The sequence below is a fragment of the Scomber japonicus genome, chromosome 16 (genome assembly GCF_027409825.1).
Source record: "Scomber japonicus isolate fScoJap1 chromosome 16, fScoJap1.pri, whole genome shotgun sequence".
NCBI classification, from domain to species: domain Eukaryota; kingdom Metazoa; phylum Chordata; class Actinopteri; order Scombriformes; family Scombridae; genus Scomber; species Scomber japonicus.
The window spans coordinates 11,478,973-11,494,941 of record NC_070593.1 but is presented as its reverse complement, the minus strand read 5'-3'; the positions used below and the strand labels follow the sequence as shown (position 1 = coordinate 11,494,941).

At 41.0% G+C, this 15,969-nt stretch overlaps 1 protein-coding gene across 1 annotated transcript in view; it reads left to right on the top strand.

Annotated features, from left to right (window-relative positions):
• myo10l1 (myosin X, like 1) overlaps nucleotides 1-15,738 on the top strand; it is a 51,956-nt gene extending 36,218 nt beyond the window's left edge. Inside the window, exons 11-45 of the mRNA XM_053335125.1 lie at nucleotides 88-217; nucleotides 302-420; nucleotides 526-672; nucleotides 761-861; nucleotides 1,083-1,149; nucleotides 1,541-1,633; nucleotides 1,754-1,822; nucleotides 1,918-2,000; nucleotides 2,232-2,334; nucleotides 2,671-2,751; nucleotides 2,876-3,000; nucleotides 3,155-3,272; nucleotides 3,349-3,455; nucleotides 3,548-3,848; nucleotides 3,952-4,697; nucleotides 4,737-4,833; nucleotides 5,017-5,140; nucleotides 5,316-5,454; nucleotides 6,323-6,427; nucleotides 6,526-6,621; nucleotides 6,723-6,816; nucleotides 7,032-7,087; nucleotides 7,691-7,833; nucleotides 8,197-8,391; nucleotides 8,606-8,763; nucleotides 8,850-8,970; nucleotides 9,876-10,024; nucleotides 10,718-10,866; nucleotides 10,965-11,172; nucleotides 11,523-11,659; nucleotides 11,875-11,998; nucleotides 12,800-13,150; nucleotides 14,093-14,269; nucleotides 14,378-14,569; nucleotides 15,634-15,738. Coding sequence (XP_053191100.1) covers nucleotides 88-217; nucleotides 302-420; nucleotides 526-672; nucleotides 761-861; nucleotides 1,083-1,149; nucleotides 1,541-1,633; nucleotides 1,754-1,822; nucleotides 1,918-2,000; nucleotides 2,232-2,334; nucleotides 2,671-2,751; nucleotides 2,876-3,000; nucleotides 3,155-3,272; nucleotides 3,349-3,455; nucleotides 3,548-3,848; nucleotides 3,952-4,697; nucleotides 4,737-4,833; nucleotides 5,017-5,140; nucleotides 5,316-5,454; nucleotides 6,323-6,427; nucleotides 6,526-6,621; nucleotides 6,723-6,816; nucleotides 7,032-7,087; nucleotides 7,691-7,833; nucleotides 8,197-8,391; nucleotides 8,606-8,763; nucleotides 8,850-8,970; nucleotides 9,876-10,024; nucleotides 10,718-10,866; nucleotides 10,965-11,172; nucleotides 11,523-11,659; nucleotides 11,875-11,998; nucleotides 12,800-13,150; nucleotides 14,093-14,269; nucleotides 14,378-14,569; nucleotides 15,634-15,738 — 5,310 coding nt within the window. The remainder of the gene's footprint in view (nucleotides 1-87; nucleotides 218-301; nucleotides 421-525; nucleotides 673-760; nucleotides 862-1,082; nucleotides 1,150-1,540; nucleotides 1,634-1,753; nucleotides 1,823-1,917; nucleotides 2,001-2,231; nucleotides 2,335-2,670; nucleotides 2,752-2,875; nucleotides 3,001-3,154; nucleotides 3,273-3,348; nucleotides 3,456-3,547; nucleotides 3,849-3,951; nucleotides 4,698-4,736; nucleotides 4,834-5,016; nucleotides 5,141-5,315; nucleotides 5,455-6,322; nucleotides 6,428-6,525; nucleotides 6,622-6,722; nucleotides 6,817-7,031; nucleotides 7,088-7,690; nucleotides 7,834-8,196; nucleotides 8,392-8,605; nucleotides 8,764-8,849; nucleotides 8,971-9,875; nucleotides 10,025-10,717; nucleotides 10,867-10,964; nucleotides 11,173-11,522; nucleotides 11,660-11,874; nucleotides 11,999-12,799; nucleotides 13,151-14,092; nucleotides 14,270-14,377; nucleotides 14,570-15,633) is intronic.
• Nucleotides 15,739-15,969: the final 231 nt, after the last annotated feature.

Below are 15,969 nucleotides of genomic sequence, written 5' to 3'. Positions count from 1 at the left end.
TTCACTAACCTGAAACTGCACAGAATCCAAAAGAGTGTTTATAATATAAGCGCCTAATCTTTTTTCCCTTTGCTTTACTAAGTATAGGAAGCGCTGAAGGTGTTAGAGTTTACAGAGGAGGAGATCAGAGACATGTTTAAGCTGCTGTCGGGCGTCTTACAGCTCGGTAACATTGAGTTCATGACTGCAGGAGGAGCCCAGATCACCACCAAGCAAGGTCAGGGAACAGCTCATGGATATTTAGGGAAAGTAAAACTTAAATAGATGCTGGTGTGTAAACTATCTCTTTTCGTCTTTCCAGTGGCCACCAATGCCAGTGAGCTGCTGGGTCTGGATGCATTCCAGCTGTCTGAGGTGCTGACTCAGCGCTCCATTATCCTCAGAGGAGAGGAAATCTGCTCCCCACTCACTATAGAGCAGGTCATTATACACACATGTACACACTTTCTGATTGATCTCTGCCTCTTCTTGACACACTCACACTGACCCCTAACCGTCCTATGGGTTTCAATCTCATCGTTACAGGCTGTTGACTCCCGGGACTCTGTTGCTATGGCGTTATATTCCCAGTGTTTCTCCTGGATCATCCTCAAGATCAATCAGAAGGTCAAAGGGAAGGAAAACTTCAAGTCCATCGGCATCCTTGACATTTTCGGCTTTGAGAACTTTGCGGTGAGAACTTTGAACTGTTTCGCTGGAAGCCACATCCACATACGTGCAGACCAGATACTGATCTGAAGATGTGTCTCTCTACCTCCAGGTGAATCGGTTTGAGCAGTTTAACATCAACTACGCCAACGAGAAACTCCAAGAGTACTTCAACAAGCATATCTTCTCCTTGGAGCAGCTGGAGTACAACAGGTGCACTTCTGCATGACTACAGAAACCTACACAAGTAACAATTCAGATGGGACAAAACACTTGTAGAGTTATGTAGATTACTGATTTAAATACAACAATAGATATAATAATGCAATGCTTCTAGGAGATATTCAGGTTGTGTATGTCTGAGGATCTTTGTGCAGTGGTATGAATGATACACCAGTTGTCCTTGCATAATAGTTTGGCTTTACGTTCAACAGGGAAGGTGTCCAGTGGGACGCCATAGACTGGATGGACAACGCCGAGTGTCTTGACCTTATAGAGAAGGTAAGACACTGATAGATCATAACCTGTATGATGTACAGTGTTTAGAGTTGCAATAAAGGGAGTCAGTCCAGGTCTGCCAACTTCATATCGCCTAGGCATCTGGCCAGAAAGTTGAACTGTTGGCCAGAATTTGCTAATGGCAAAAACTTATTGTTATAATCACCTTTGGATAATCATTATAGTTGTAATGAATAGACTTTTCTCAGTCTGAGCTGGGTAGAAGTGGGTTAAAAAAAGGCCACTTCCCTGCCAGTTAAAAGCTACATTGGATGCGTGCCTCAGAGGCTTTCTGGAAACTGATCTAATAACATCAGACTGATGTCTTGGAAAGTGATGCTGATTTCATAAAGTTGATGCAATAACATGATGTGTTTTTTTTTCTCTCTTTTAGAAACTGGGATTGTTGGCACTGGTGAACGAAGAAAGTCGATTCCCCAAAGGAACAGACTTCACTCTGCTGGAAAAGCTTCACAGCAGACACTCTGTGAGTTATTTACGCATTCATTTGTGCACTTCATTAATTATTCGGAAAGTGTTCAGCTGCCGTTTTATCATTAAACATCACAATATTTCATTTTCTGCGCTCTTTTCCCGTTTGCTGCAGACAAACCCTTACTATGTCAAGCCCAGACTTGCTGACTATCAGTTTGGTATCAAACATTATGCTGGAGAGGTGAGTTGTGTATAACTGAGCCTCTTTATATCAACATGCTGTATATTTCAGGCTGTGTCAGGGGAGTTTATGATGAGCCTATCTGTCTCTGTCAGGTCCTGTATGATGCTAGAGGGATCCTGGAGAAGAACAGAGATACTTTCAGAGATGATATCCTAAACATGCTCAAAGACAGCAGGTAGGACATTTCTCATTCTCTCAGAAACCTGGTAATTATTATGAATTGGTTGAATTAATAATTAACTGGAGTTGTAGTTAATCCTGCAGTTTTATTCTGTTGCTGAAAATGTGGGTGATTTATATTCTCATTTCTGAGTTTGTCTTATGTGGTTCATCATCTGTTACCTCCAATGACGTCACTTAAATGTAGGTTGGTGGTGTAATCCACTTTGTTTCTGTTGCCTCCCAGACTGGACTTCATCTATGACTTATTTGAGAAGGTTGGCAGCAGGAACAACGAGGAGAAGATGGGAACAGCCAGACGCAAACCTACAGTGAGCTCCCAGTTCAGGGTGAGTGTTGCATCAATTTACACACACACATTTACTGATACTTTAATAGGAAAGGTGGATAAAAATGATTAACTAACCCACATAACAAGCAACTCAGGTCAGAGAAAGAGAGAATAGTAATGAATGAAGTAAAGTGCTTGGTAAAACATGAGGCTGCAGTGGATTGCTCATTTCAGCCCTACTAAGATATACAAACTAAAGATGAACTCTTCTAACAGACTATTTTAGAAGTGCATATCTTTCTTACTTGGAATAATCATTGAAGGGGCTACTTCAGTAGTTGTGTTCACTGATATGCAAAAAAAAAATAGAATTGCAATTTGTGTGTCTCTTCAGGACTCCCTCCATGCTCTCATGGCCACCCTGAGTGTATCCAACCCTTTCTTCATCCGCTGTATTAAGCCCAACATGGAAAAGGTCAGCCTGTTTCTGTCTCACGTCTCTGTCAGTTCTCACATTAATACTCTGTCAGAGCGTGATGGCATATATCCCATTAGGTATCAGTTTAATCTCAAGCCGACCTTTCTTATTTCACTTGTAGAATCCAAATATATTTGACCCAGAGGTCGTCCTGAACCAGCTGAGGTATTCTGGGATGTTGGAGACTGTCAAGATCCGTCGAGCAGGGTTCCCCGTCCGGAGAACATTTAAAGACTTCTTCTTGCGGTTTGTATCTCTTTTATTTGTGTGTTTTTGTGCAAGCGTCTTTAAATTATGTGCTTGTGAGATGTTGCATGTTGTTTTTCCTCGTTTAAACTATATCTGAGATCTGTCTTTTGTTGTATCTCACACTCTATCCCAACTGTTTTCTACCTGCCAGATACAAGATCATCTACAAGGAGAAAGTGGCCACAGCAGGAGATGATAAGAAGAGGAGTACAGATCTTCTAACCAAATATGACAAAACCAAGAAAGAGTGGCAGTTAGGCAAGACCAAGGTAATCTAATTTAAGGGCTTTTCTAGTATACAGTATTTTGACCTCTTTCAGCTAATCCTTCACCTTTGTTCTGTAGGTGTTTATGAAAGAGTCTCTGGAGCAGCGTTTAGAAAAAGACAGGGATGAAGTCCGACGCCAAGCTGCCATGATAATCCGAGCGCACTTACTTACTTTCACTGCAAAGTAAGACCATTTAAATTTTAGGAATTCAACAGAAGGTCCTACGTCAGTGAAACCTACATTTGTTTTGACTCTTGCTCCTGTTTTGTCCACAGGAAGCACTTCAAGCGCGTACGTGCCAGTGTCATCACTCTCCAGAAACACTTCCGAAAGCACATCAAACACACACGGTTCATAAAGCGACGCAAAGCAGCGTTAGTGCTGCAGAAATACAGGCGAGGTCAGGTGGCACGCACTAAAGTCCGGAAACTCAGGGAGGAGAAGAAGAAGAGGGAGGAAGAGCAAAAGAAGAAAGAGGAGAAAGAGAAGAAACCAGCAGTAGAAGGAGAGCAGGAGGAAGTGAATGGAAAAGAACAAGATGAGGAAAAAGAGAAAGAGAAAGAGAAATCTACAGATGTAAGTGCTGCACTAGATGTATCTGCTCACACAAATATTCTTTGTATCTACAGATTCTCCAGGGAAAACATATTGTTGCTGAATATGTCTTCTGTCCCTATAGGAAGAGACTCGGCAGATGGAGGAGATCCTACAGTTGGAGCGAGAGATCGAGCGCCTGCAGAAGAAGAGAGAGGACGAAGTGTCGCAGCTGTGTGAGTCTTCCAAACAGGAGCTCCAGCTTCGTAGGGACGCTGAGCTTAAGCGGATGAAGAAGGAAGCATCTCGCAAGGCCACAGAGCTCATCGACCTCCTGAACTTCGGAGGCGTGGATCCTTCACTGGGAGCAGCTGCACCTAAAGCAGCTGCAGAGGCAAAACCTCCGAAGGTTGCAAGTACCAGCTCAGGTGCATCCAAAGAGGAAGAGGTTGACGAGGGTTTCCATGCTGAAGAGGAGTGCATCCCTCTCCCTGACTTCCCCCCTCCTGCTGAGACAGACGCGCCTGTGGACCAGGAGATATTTGCTCAACTCCCTCCACCCCCTCCTGCTTTTGCAGAGGGAACAGTGCCTCCTGCACCACCTCCTCCCCCTCCCCTGCCCGCAGATGGTGTGCCTGTTGCAGGCCTACCTCCTCCTCCTCCTCTCCTTCCACCTGGAGATGGCTCTGCTGTCCCTCCACCTCCACCTCCTCCTACTCTACCACCTCCACCTCCCCCAGGAGAGGGGACAGAGGGGGAGAAAATAGATGGAGCCAAGGCAGGACCAGAGAGAAAAGTGAGCATGGTGGAGAGCCTGGTGGATGGAGAGGAGCCTATCTACAGCATGCCAGCAGACACCGAGTCAGATTACGACCAGGAGGAGGAGGAAGGGTCTGTCAACGCTGGAGACGACAGCTCTGTATCCGGTAGCAACCGTGGGAGCACTGCCGTGGCAGATGAGGAGCACCCGAGGAAGTCGACCTGCACCAATGCCAGCATTGAATCCTACAGAGGCAGCTCTGACTCTGTGAGGAGACACACTTACACGCATCCTCACACGCGTGCACGCAGATATGTATGCGCAGCTTTACAAAGACCATTTTCTCAACACTGTGATGAACGTTAATGTTAATTTATATGACTCCACAGTGTTGTTAATTTGTTTTCATTTAAAAAAGGCAGTTGATTAATATTTTGTTTTATATTTCAGTATGCAGACAGTGATGATGAGCACGATGGCATGATGGACACTGATGAAGAGGTGACGAATGGCAGAGTGACTTTGCTTAATGGAAATGGCCCGCCATATTTCCATGGTTACCTCTACATGAAGGGTGAGTTAAAAGTCATCTTAGCTTCCTCACTTTTTCAGTTCTTAACCCTGAAAAAAAACAACTTTTCATTTGCTGTAGGTGTATCATCATGCCTGTTTCTTCCTGAAGTTAAACCATCTCTAGCTTGTAATGTAATGTTTTTTCATTAGTGTCATTTTACCCTCTGCTCCTACAGCTGGTCTGATGATCCCGTGGAGGAGGCGTTGGTGTGTGCTAAAAGACGAAACCTTCATGTGGTTCCGGTCCAAACAAGAGTCTCTCAAGTCTGGCTGGCTCTATAAGAAAGGAGGAGGACTCTCGACTCTCTCACGCAGGTTGTTGTAGTTGTTACTGAGTGAACCCTGCATGCATATTAAATGAAACTGTGCACCACATCTCTGTTGGAGGTGCTGTCACGTGTAGCTTGAATTTAAAAATCTCCAAAACCAATTTGGGAAATGTTCGCTGAAAGATTATGAAGTTGTCCGCAGATGCATAAAATCCTAAAAACCTTCATCCTTTAAAAACTCATTGGATAGAGTGCAAAACCCACAGTTATTAACTAAAAGCTCTGCTGCTCTTCTAAACCCTTCAGGCAATAATATGATACATAGAATTAGCAGTTTGACTAGTAGCTGCATGCATGAAGGGCACAGGTTTTATCTTTATGCATGAACATGATCATTTTCTTTGAGAGATGTTAAACAAGGTTGTGTTTGCCATAGAAGTATTTTGACTGTTTGTCTAACTTGATACTTTGAACCCTCTGCAGAGCTGGAAATCTACAATCTCCTGTTCAAGCTGATGTACTATGATATTTATATTTTACTTTTCAAGTATAAGCTAAATTGTTTCAGGTCTTCGGAAATTGTAAAACAAAGTGAATAAAAAGTATCTCTTTATTCAGAAAGATATTTAAAGAGTGCTCTTCTGATTTAGCACGGTCAGACTTACAATGGAAAAAAAAAGATGATCGAAGCAGCAGAACCAGAGATGTCATCTCCTATTTGATGGAGTTCTACTTTAAAAATAGTACCTAGAAAAGTTTCTTAATGACACTAACAGGAATCATCTGACTATCTATACTATACTATCACCCATTGTTATATCTAAGTACTGCACAGTATGTCTGCTGTATGTTTGGGGGTTAGGGTTAGGGTGAGGGTCTTTGCTTTATTCTCATGATGTCTCTTTCTACTTCAGAAACTGGAAGATGCGCTGGTTCGTGTTGAGGGACAGCAAACTGATGTATTACGATAATGATAGTGAGGAGAAACTGAAGGGAACTATCGACATCCGGGCTGCCAAGTAAGATTCAAAGATTCACACACACACACACACACAATGACTTCTTCACTTTTTCTGTGTTTTCTAGACAACTTTTCTTACATGGTTATGTTATACAGGGAGATAGTGGATAATCACGAAAAGGAGAATGCTCTGAACATTGTGACAGATGAGAGGACCTATCAGGTGTTCGCTGAGTCGCCGGAGGATGCAAGGTTTGAAGGAGACATAAGTTATTATGTATCAAAAAACAATTTATTAATATTTGTATCCAAGTAGATAATGAATTATTGATGACACCTCTGTCTCTGTGCAGCGGGTGGTTTAATGTGCTCAGTAAAGTGCGAGTGTGCACTCCTGAGCAGCTGCTGGAGATGTCCCATGAACAGGCCAACCCAAAGAATGCTGTGGTCAGTCTCTAAAAACCAGAAACTGCTGTGTTCAAGTTATTCCTCTGTCCTTTTCCATTCATGCATTATATCTTGTTAGGCTTTAGAGGATTTTACTATACACAACGTACAGTTACTTATTAGAAGCAAGAAACACAACTGTCCAAAAAGTTAAACAACATTACAGTAGTTTCTGTTTTAAATTGTTCTCCTCTCGTTCTACTTTCCACCTTCAGGGAACTCTTGACGTGGGATTGATTGACTCTGTTTGTGCATCGGACAATCCTGATCGGTAAGTTGGATCAGCTGTCAAAATGACAGAAATCCTGATTGACTACAACCAATCAATCAGATACCTTATTTGTCCCCAAGGAGCAATTGGTTGTGCAGCAGTGAAACAGAACATGTAAATACATAAACATCAAATAATTACAAAGAAAGCAGAGTACCCATATCAAAAAGAGTGGTAATATAAATGTATAAATATGTAAAATTTTAAGGTTTTTGAGTGGGTAGGTGTCCCCTTATCCTCGCAGTTAAGTTGACTTTTCTGTTGTTTGATTGGTATTGATATTTTGTTCTTATCTATTTTATATTTTTTGTATTTTATACTGTAGTGTCTATATATACAGTATATTTATATATATATTTTTTAGTTGTTATTCTTAAGTAGGTATCTATAGGCTCCAAATGACATTTTATTGTACTTGCACAGTTACAATATAGTTATCTTACAGTTTTCATCTGTACATATGTATAACCAGTAAATTTGCAAAGGATTTGTCTGTGAATTTGATCAACATTTCTATACAGCTTGTTTACACAACCTAGAGAATCTCTTTAGTATCTGGAGGAAGATTTTTTTATTTAAAAGTTTCTCACTTGACCTTTATAGGCCCAACTCTTTTGTCATCATTACGGCCAACCGTGTGATTCACTGCAACAGTGACACACCAGAGGAGATGCATCACTGGATCAGTCTGCTGCAGAAACCCAAAGGAGACGCCAGGATTGACGGGCAGGAGTTCCTCGTCAGAGGTTAGAACTTCATTTCATCCCTTTTTAGAAACTGTGGGAATATTGTAAGTTGTGGACATAGGCTCATGTAGGTATGTAAATGGTTTTGATTGGTATGTAGTTGGATTTACATGATATAAAGCACACTTACCATTTAAAATATCAGTGACAGAATAGAAAATGTGTGGTTGAATATGTGTAACAAGTAAGATCTTATCTTGTAACAGATTTTGGTAAGATATAATGTGTTACCAGTTATTTAGACACGGAACAATAAAACAACTTGATTTGAAACTGTGAGGCAATATATATTCCTCTTACATTTCTTCCTTTTCTTTCCGCCTCTTTCCCCTCCCTCTCTCTTCCTGCCTTATCATCTTTCAGGATGGCTGCAAAAGGAGATGAAGACGAATGCTAAGAGCACCTCCCTGAAGCTGAAGAAGCGCTGGTTTGTTTTGACCCACAACTCTCTGGATTACTACAAGAGCTCAGAGCGTAACTCCTCCAAGATGGGAACTCTGGTCCTTAACTCCCTCTGCTCTATCATTCAGCCGGATGAACGTGTACACAGAGAGACAGGTGAGTGAAGAGAAGTGGAGGGAAAAAGGCGGAAAGAGCAGGTGTAATTAGGGATTAGTAGTGGTGAGAGGACTCTAGTTTTACAATTACAGACATGAAAAATGTACTAGTAACTGGAGATTTTATTATACCGCTGATTTAGAACTTAATTATTCCCTCAGTGGAAATATTTTTGTTTCATTTTAATGATGCTGATCGAGTCCTGCTTTTACAGGCTACTGGAACATCATAGTGTACGGGAGGAAACACTCCTACCGCCTCTATACCAAGATGCTGAATGAGGCCATGAGGTGGACAGCCACCATACAGGGAGTCATTGACAGCAAGACCCCCATTGAAACTCCAACTCTGCAGCTCATTAGAGACATCAAGGTAACGCACACACACATACATAGTGAGTGAACGTTTTAAGATATTTAAACTTTTAAGATGAATTCAACATCTTTGTGTCCTCACAGGAGAACAGTGTGAACCCAGACATAGTGGAGCAGATGTACAGGAGGAACCCCATCCTCAGATACACTCAGCATCCTCTGCACTCCCCTCTACTACCACTCCCTTATGGAGAGGTGACCAGCTGTGAGTATAACACCAAACTCAGCAACCCAAAAATGAAGCTTTCACTTAAATTGTTGCCTGTAGACAGAAAAACAGTTGTGTTGGAAAATGTGTCTTTCCAATGAATTGATAACTTTTGCTTTGGCCAGAAAAATGTTTACAATAAATATGTTACACTGACACAGATCATGTGACTGAAAACAGTGGAAAAAGTCTTCCCAAGTGGGCCGTTGAAAAAAGTGAGAGAATTGAATACTCATTATGTGCACGAATACAGGCACTCAATGGCATAAAGAACACAGAAAAGGCTTGAATGAGTAACGCATGTCAAGCTTAGTACTATTTGTTGGGCAGCACAAGAGATTTATGCTGATGTTTCTCTAGAAATATAGAAAATGCAAGAAATGATGCAGTGAATACATATGAATACATTGAAGCACTGTATACAAAACGTGCTCTTATTATTGATACAGAGTATCAATAATGTTGCATTCAAGCTTAGTGACATATTAAACACAAGGACATCATACTGTGGACAATCCGTAGAACATGCCATGAAACAAGTAATCTGAATATGTGTGAAAATAAGATGATTAGACAAAGTATCCCTTATACACATATTACAAGAGGAATTTAAATGACAAGATAGATTTAATCCCTCATTAAGTCCACAAGGAGACACTGTTCCCATACTGAGTATGCATCTTGCCTCTGTTTGTAAGAGGTGGTGATGTGTTCTTCATGCCCTTTAGTGCCTGTATTTGTGCACATATTGAGCTTGAGTTTGAACAGTCCTTTGATGTTATCGCTGTAACTGCAGCCATGTTGTGTATTATCAATAAGCTGCAATTCAAGTTTTTCTCCTGTGCTGAACATTTCTCCATCGTTGTTCATCTTTGTTGTATTTTCTGTTTATCTGTGTTCAGTACACAGGCAGCAGGGTTATGCCAGTCTGCAGGATGAGGCGGTGCGAGTTTTCAACTCACTGCAGGAGATGGAGACACTGGCAGACACAGTGCCCATCATTCAGGGCATCCTGCAAACCTGCCAGGACCTGCGGCCTCTCAGGGATGAGGTACTTTAATACTTTGCAAAAAAACTTGCTGCACTGATCACAACACAACATCTGCCCTTTGTTTATAGGGTGTTACAAAGAATTTAAATTAAATAGAGAATACATAGTGGTTTGTTGTGTGAGCCTAAAAAAATGTTCCTTCAGACAAAATAAAAAAACAACACTCTCCAACGCTTCCACATGCTGGAAAGTATGTGTACTAAATCATTAAGAACGGATTCAATATTATATATCCCTTTAAGACCGGGTATGGTGTTTGCACCCCTTCCTTTAGAGCTAGATGTGGTATGAGCTCTTTTTTAGATGATGTCATCGGTTTAAAGTCACGTGACCGATGAAATGCATTGTGATTCACGTGGTGAAGGCGAAATGCATTATGGGATGCATTTTTATTTGTTTTTTCTAGGACTCTTAGGCTGTCTTAGCCTCAGGTTATAGGAGGTTTTTTTCAAACAGTGCCTTAGGTTTTACAATGAGGGTGCCTTAGGTCATAATGGTTAAAACTGACACAGTGCTAATAATATTCTTAGCGTTACAAATATTGCAGGGATTTTCTTTTTCTTACCATTATCTGCCAATTGTATGTGCTTTGTTAGTTCTTAAACTGCTTTTTCCACGTAACACATTTGGTTGCTGCTCAATGTTGAATAAAACTTCAGATTTCTCAAATCCCCTTCCATATTTGTTTTTCAGGTATATTGTCAGGTGATCAAGCAGACCAATCATGTGCCTCAGCCGAACAGCCCAGCCAATCGGGCACACTGGCACCTGCTCACCTGTATGAGCTGCACCTTCCTACCCAGTCGAGCCATTCTCAGATACCTCCGCTTCCACCTCAAGAGGTGTGTGTGTGTGTGTGTGTGTCCTCATCATGCAGGGAGCCTCTTACATTGTCCATAAAATAAATGAATATTAAATGTGCTGTGTGTGTTCGTGTCAGGGTACGTGAGCGTTATCCTGGTACGGAGATCGAGCGCTACGCCAGTTTCATTGGGGAATCCCTGAAGAAGACCAAGACTCGTGAGTTTGTTCCCTCGCAGGAAGAGATCGCAGCTCTACTTGTTAGACAGGAGATGAGCACCACTGTCTATTGCCACGGAGGAGGCTCCTGCAAGATCTCCATCAACTCACACACCACAGCTGGAGAGGTGCACATGAACACACTTGTACACATGTATATACTGATGCATCAATCTAAGACGTTTTCAGACACTATACAGGTCACACAGAAACATTACTGGCAGTATCAAAGCTGTGTTAGTATTTATATTCTGTATTTTAATTTTGTTTATGTTCCACTAAAGCAACTAATATCTACCTTCATTTTTAAATAATATTTTGCTCTGCTTTTTGGATAAAAGTGAAAAAGATTTGTCATTTGTCATTTGTCATTTGTCACACACAAGAGAGATCATTTCAAGACTATGTGTAACATCCAATGAATGAATTGCATCTGCACCGTTACAAACCAGTCAATGTTTTAATGTTGCTGCTGCAGGTTGTAGAGAAGCTGATCAGAGGTTTGGCCATGGAGGAAAGCAAGAACCTGTTCTCTCTGTTTGAGCATAATGCCTTCACAGACCGAGCTTTGGAGAGCAGAGTGATTGTGGCAGACGTACTGGCCAAGTTTGAACGGTATCTCATTTTATACAACATTTTAAAAAACAACACAGTTTTTCAGATTCAGATTTACAGACAAAGATTTAGCTTGAGTTCTAAAGTTAAAATTATTTTAATACTGATATAGAGTAATTTCCATCTGGCCTGTTTTGTTGTTAACAGCATATTCAGACTGTTTTGATGTATGTTTATGTGCTTGGAAACTTAGTCTACTGTATATATTCTTCCAGATTGGCAGGCAGTGAAGAAGAGGAGGAAGAAGGAGAATGGAAACTCTACTTCAAGCTCTACTGCTTCTTGGATGTGGAAAGCATGCCGAAAGAGGGAGTCGAGTTTGCTTTCATGTTCGAGCAGGTGAGGTTTACAACACAGCACAGGTTTGACAAATAAATGTGAGCAGGCAGGATAACTGCATGAAATTGTTGGGGTAACACAACAAAATGGTTTTCTAGTTAAGTAACTAGTTCAAAATAAAGTGTGATTACTGTATGCAGTGATGTTTGTTCTTTCTTAAAAAATGTCTTTATTGATTTAAACACATCTAGGTGCATAGTTGGGGTACAGCAACAGTAACAGAGTACTGAAGGAGGGTCCCAGCTTAAATCTCACCCACCAGAACACCCTAAATTCACCCACCCAAAACAGAAAAAAACCCCATAAAAGGACAACACACTGGGGGGAGGGGCAGTGCTCAGTTAGACATTGTCAGCATCAATAGTTAGAGAGTCTACATGGTTTACAAAAGGTTACCACGTCTCATAGAATGTACATAAGGAACCCTTGAGGGAGAACCGAGAACCTTATCTTCTCCAGGGTGATACATTGCAGCATTTCATGAATCCATTTATTGTGAGTAGGAAGGGAGGCATGAGTCCATTTAAGGAGGATGGACCTTCGAGCAAGTAAGGAAGAATATGCAATAATGTGCTGTGAGGATTTAGACAGGCCATGTGTAGGGGAGATGCCGAAGAGGACCACAAGGGGCTCGGGGTTTATGGTTCGGCCTATAACGTCACTAATTGTTTTGAATATTGCAGACCAGTTCCGATAGTCGTGGACAGGTCAGCAGTGATGTTTCTACTGTTATTGCAAAAGGTGAATGACACTGATAAAAGTAATTCAATTGAAAGCTGATTTTCTGTCTTTCTCTCTCAGGCCCATGAGTCTCTAATAAGTGGACACTTCCCGGCCTCAGAGGAGACTTTGCAGCATCTGGCTGCGTTACGTCTCCAGTATCTCCACGGTGATGGGGCAGGTCGTGCCGGATGGAACCTGGGAGGTGTTTATCCAATTGGACGTCTCCGCAATCGCATCTTACACTCCACCAAGCCTGGCGTTGGGGCAGCAGGTGGAGTGGGAGGAGGGGGAGCAGGAGGAGTAGGAGATGGGAAGGGTACAATAGGAGGGCCAGGTGTTGGCATAGGGGTGGAAAAACGAAAGACCCCAAGCTTCCTGGACGGCACCCTGAGGAGAAGCTTCAAGACTGGTTCACTGAAGAAGCAAAAGGTCAGTGATGGTATTGAAAATGTGATACTGGCTGTTTTGCGTGTTCTTCTCATTCACTACAACGCATATACTATCATGCACTCATAATATAACATTGGCAGAAAAAATACTGACTTGCACAATTCATGAATCTACTAATTGATTTTCATGAATCTACTAATTGATTTTCATATGGTATGAAAATGAAATTGCTTACTGTAACAAAGAGAAATACATTAAAGCATTCAAAAATAAAGCATGTGTGAAAGAATAGTACACAAAAATGTTACAGAAAATATGAAGTACATATGATTTCTAATTAAAGAGCTAAAATGTACTGAAATCGCTATGACAACATGTAAAAAATAACAACCTAATAATAATAATAACCTGAATTTAAATTTCTGCTTTTTTCTACTAACTTTAAGTTAAATAAGTTAAAGGTAGTTCACATGGCAGTATAAATGTATTTATGGCTGGAAGCAGTCATTGCAACACACACTAATGTGAGATGAGCTCCTGCAAGGCCACAACTCATCCTTATGAGTGGTCTGTCTGGCCCCCACTAAGTGTCATGGAGGTTACATCACTGTGAAAGCCATATAAGCCATCTTGAACCTACAATGCATTTTCAGCATTTCAGTACACATTCTCTGTAAATGTTTTCTTTGTTTTTTTTCCTGCAATTACTGAGTATCGCCATGTGGTGTCACAATTAGATAAGATAAGATAAGGTAAAATAAGCTATTCCTTTATTAGTCCCACAATGGGGAAATTTACAATGTGACATGACATGACAGGAGTTTTGTTTAACACTGATTTGCATTGCATTTTGCTGCATCCTCATAAACTCATTATGCTGAATGCTAAATGACAATTGACTGGATTTCTGGCCACCTGATTATTTTGACTGACTGATTGATAGTTTGACTGGATTTGAATTGACCGGCGGTGTGGTTGCAGGTGGAAGAGGAGCAGATGCTGGAGATGTGGGTGAAGGAGGAGACATCTGCCACACGGACCAGTGTTTTGGAGAAGTGGACTCGGCTACAGGGCATGCCCCAGCACCAGGCCATGCTTAAATATATGAGCATCATTAAGGAGTGGCCTGGATACGGATCTACGCTGTTTGATGTGGAGGTCAGAAAATGATAATATAAATTTAATTGATTTTTTCAAGTAAAACTGAAAAGATGTGACAAGTAACTTTTTGTCTTCCCTCTTCTTTTGTTTCCTCCATCTCTGTAGTGTAAAGAGGGTGGTTTCCCTCATGATCTGTGGCTGAGTGTGAGCGCTGATAACGTGTCTGTGTATAAACGAGGTGAACCCAAACCACTGGAGACCTTCCAGTATGAACACATCACTTTCTTTGGTGCGTCACAGCTCTGCACCTACAAGATCATCGTGGATGAGAGGGAGATGTTCTTCGAGACTCCACTGGTGAGACATTTCTAAATATAAACATTTTGTGTTTTTTATTTCATTTTCACTTCATCCGTTCAGAGCTGCAACTAAAGATTATTTTCATTATCAAATAAATATTCAGCAGATTATTTTCTCCGATAATCATTACTTCGATAAAATGTCAGAACATGGTGACATTTTCAAATAGCTTGTTTTGTCTGAGCAGCAGTCTGCAGATCACAGATATTTAGTTCACAATTAACTGATAAACTGACTGAGCTCTGATCCCTTTTTTGTCTTGCGTGTCCTTTATGCAATCTTATTATTCTTGTTTTTTTCATTTAGTCTGCTTGTTTATGTCTACACCTGACTGAATTTGAAATAGTTTTCATATTGGGGAGAATTTTGTATCAGCATTCTTTGCTTTCTTCCCACCCTTGCACATATTCATATAATTATACTATCAATAAGTAAGTGATCTCCTTTATCTGTGGAAGATTTAAAATGCCCAAATAAAATCAAATAGTTAAATAAAGTGTAATGTTTTATGAAACACTGTCTATCTTTGCTTGTGGTTCAACCCCCAATCTGTGATTGAACAGTTTTCCATTATGGAGAATGCATCTCCAATCTGAAAACAGAAAAAGCTCTCTGCATGTCTTCATAAAAACTAAAGTCAGTGCTTTGTATTTAGTCATAGCTGATCAATGGTACCATCTACTGGACAACACTGAAGTGCAATTCACCAGTGTGTCGTCTGTGTTGTAATTTGATTATAATGTGACATAGAAATTCATGTCACAATGAAAAATAATGAATTCAGTTGTAAAAATTTAAAGTAAAACATTTTTTAACATATGTTTTTCATGTAATTACGACACATAACACTGAATGTCTACATAAAAGGAAATACTATTAACAATGTGTATTGTATTTCATGTTATTTCATCATTTTACTTTTTTTAGGCACTATAAATCTTCCATACTTCCATCTTCCATATTGTTTTCTTAATTGTGGGAACTGATTTAAATGCAGTCATATATGCACAGTCAGATGAGGACACATATTAACCCAACACAACATTTTTTTTACTCTTTAGGTTGGGGAGATCACCAAGATCATGAGGGCTTACATTAACATGATGGTGAAGAAACGTTGCAGCATCATGTCCGTGACCAGTGTTGCCAGTAACTGGGCCAGGTGATCATCACCAGCCAGTCAGAGCCCTTGGTTCTTCCAGCGGCAACAGATGCCTCACCCCCCCCCCCCCCCCCCCTGCCCTCCCCCCCACGCATTGGTTGGATGGTTTTGATGGAGGCAGTCCCAGCATCCAGCTAATCCTCCAGGTTGAAGAAAAATAGAAGTGGGCACAGAAGCCAAACGCACACTCTCTTGGCCTGGGTTTCACTTTGGATAGGGATCAGTATCTTTTGGG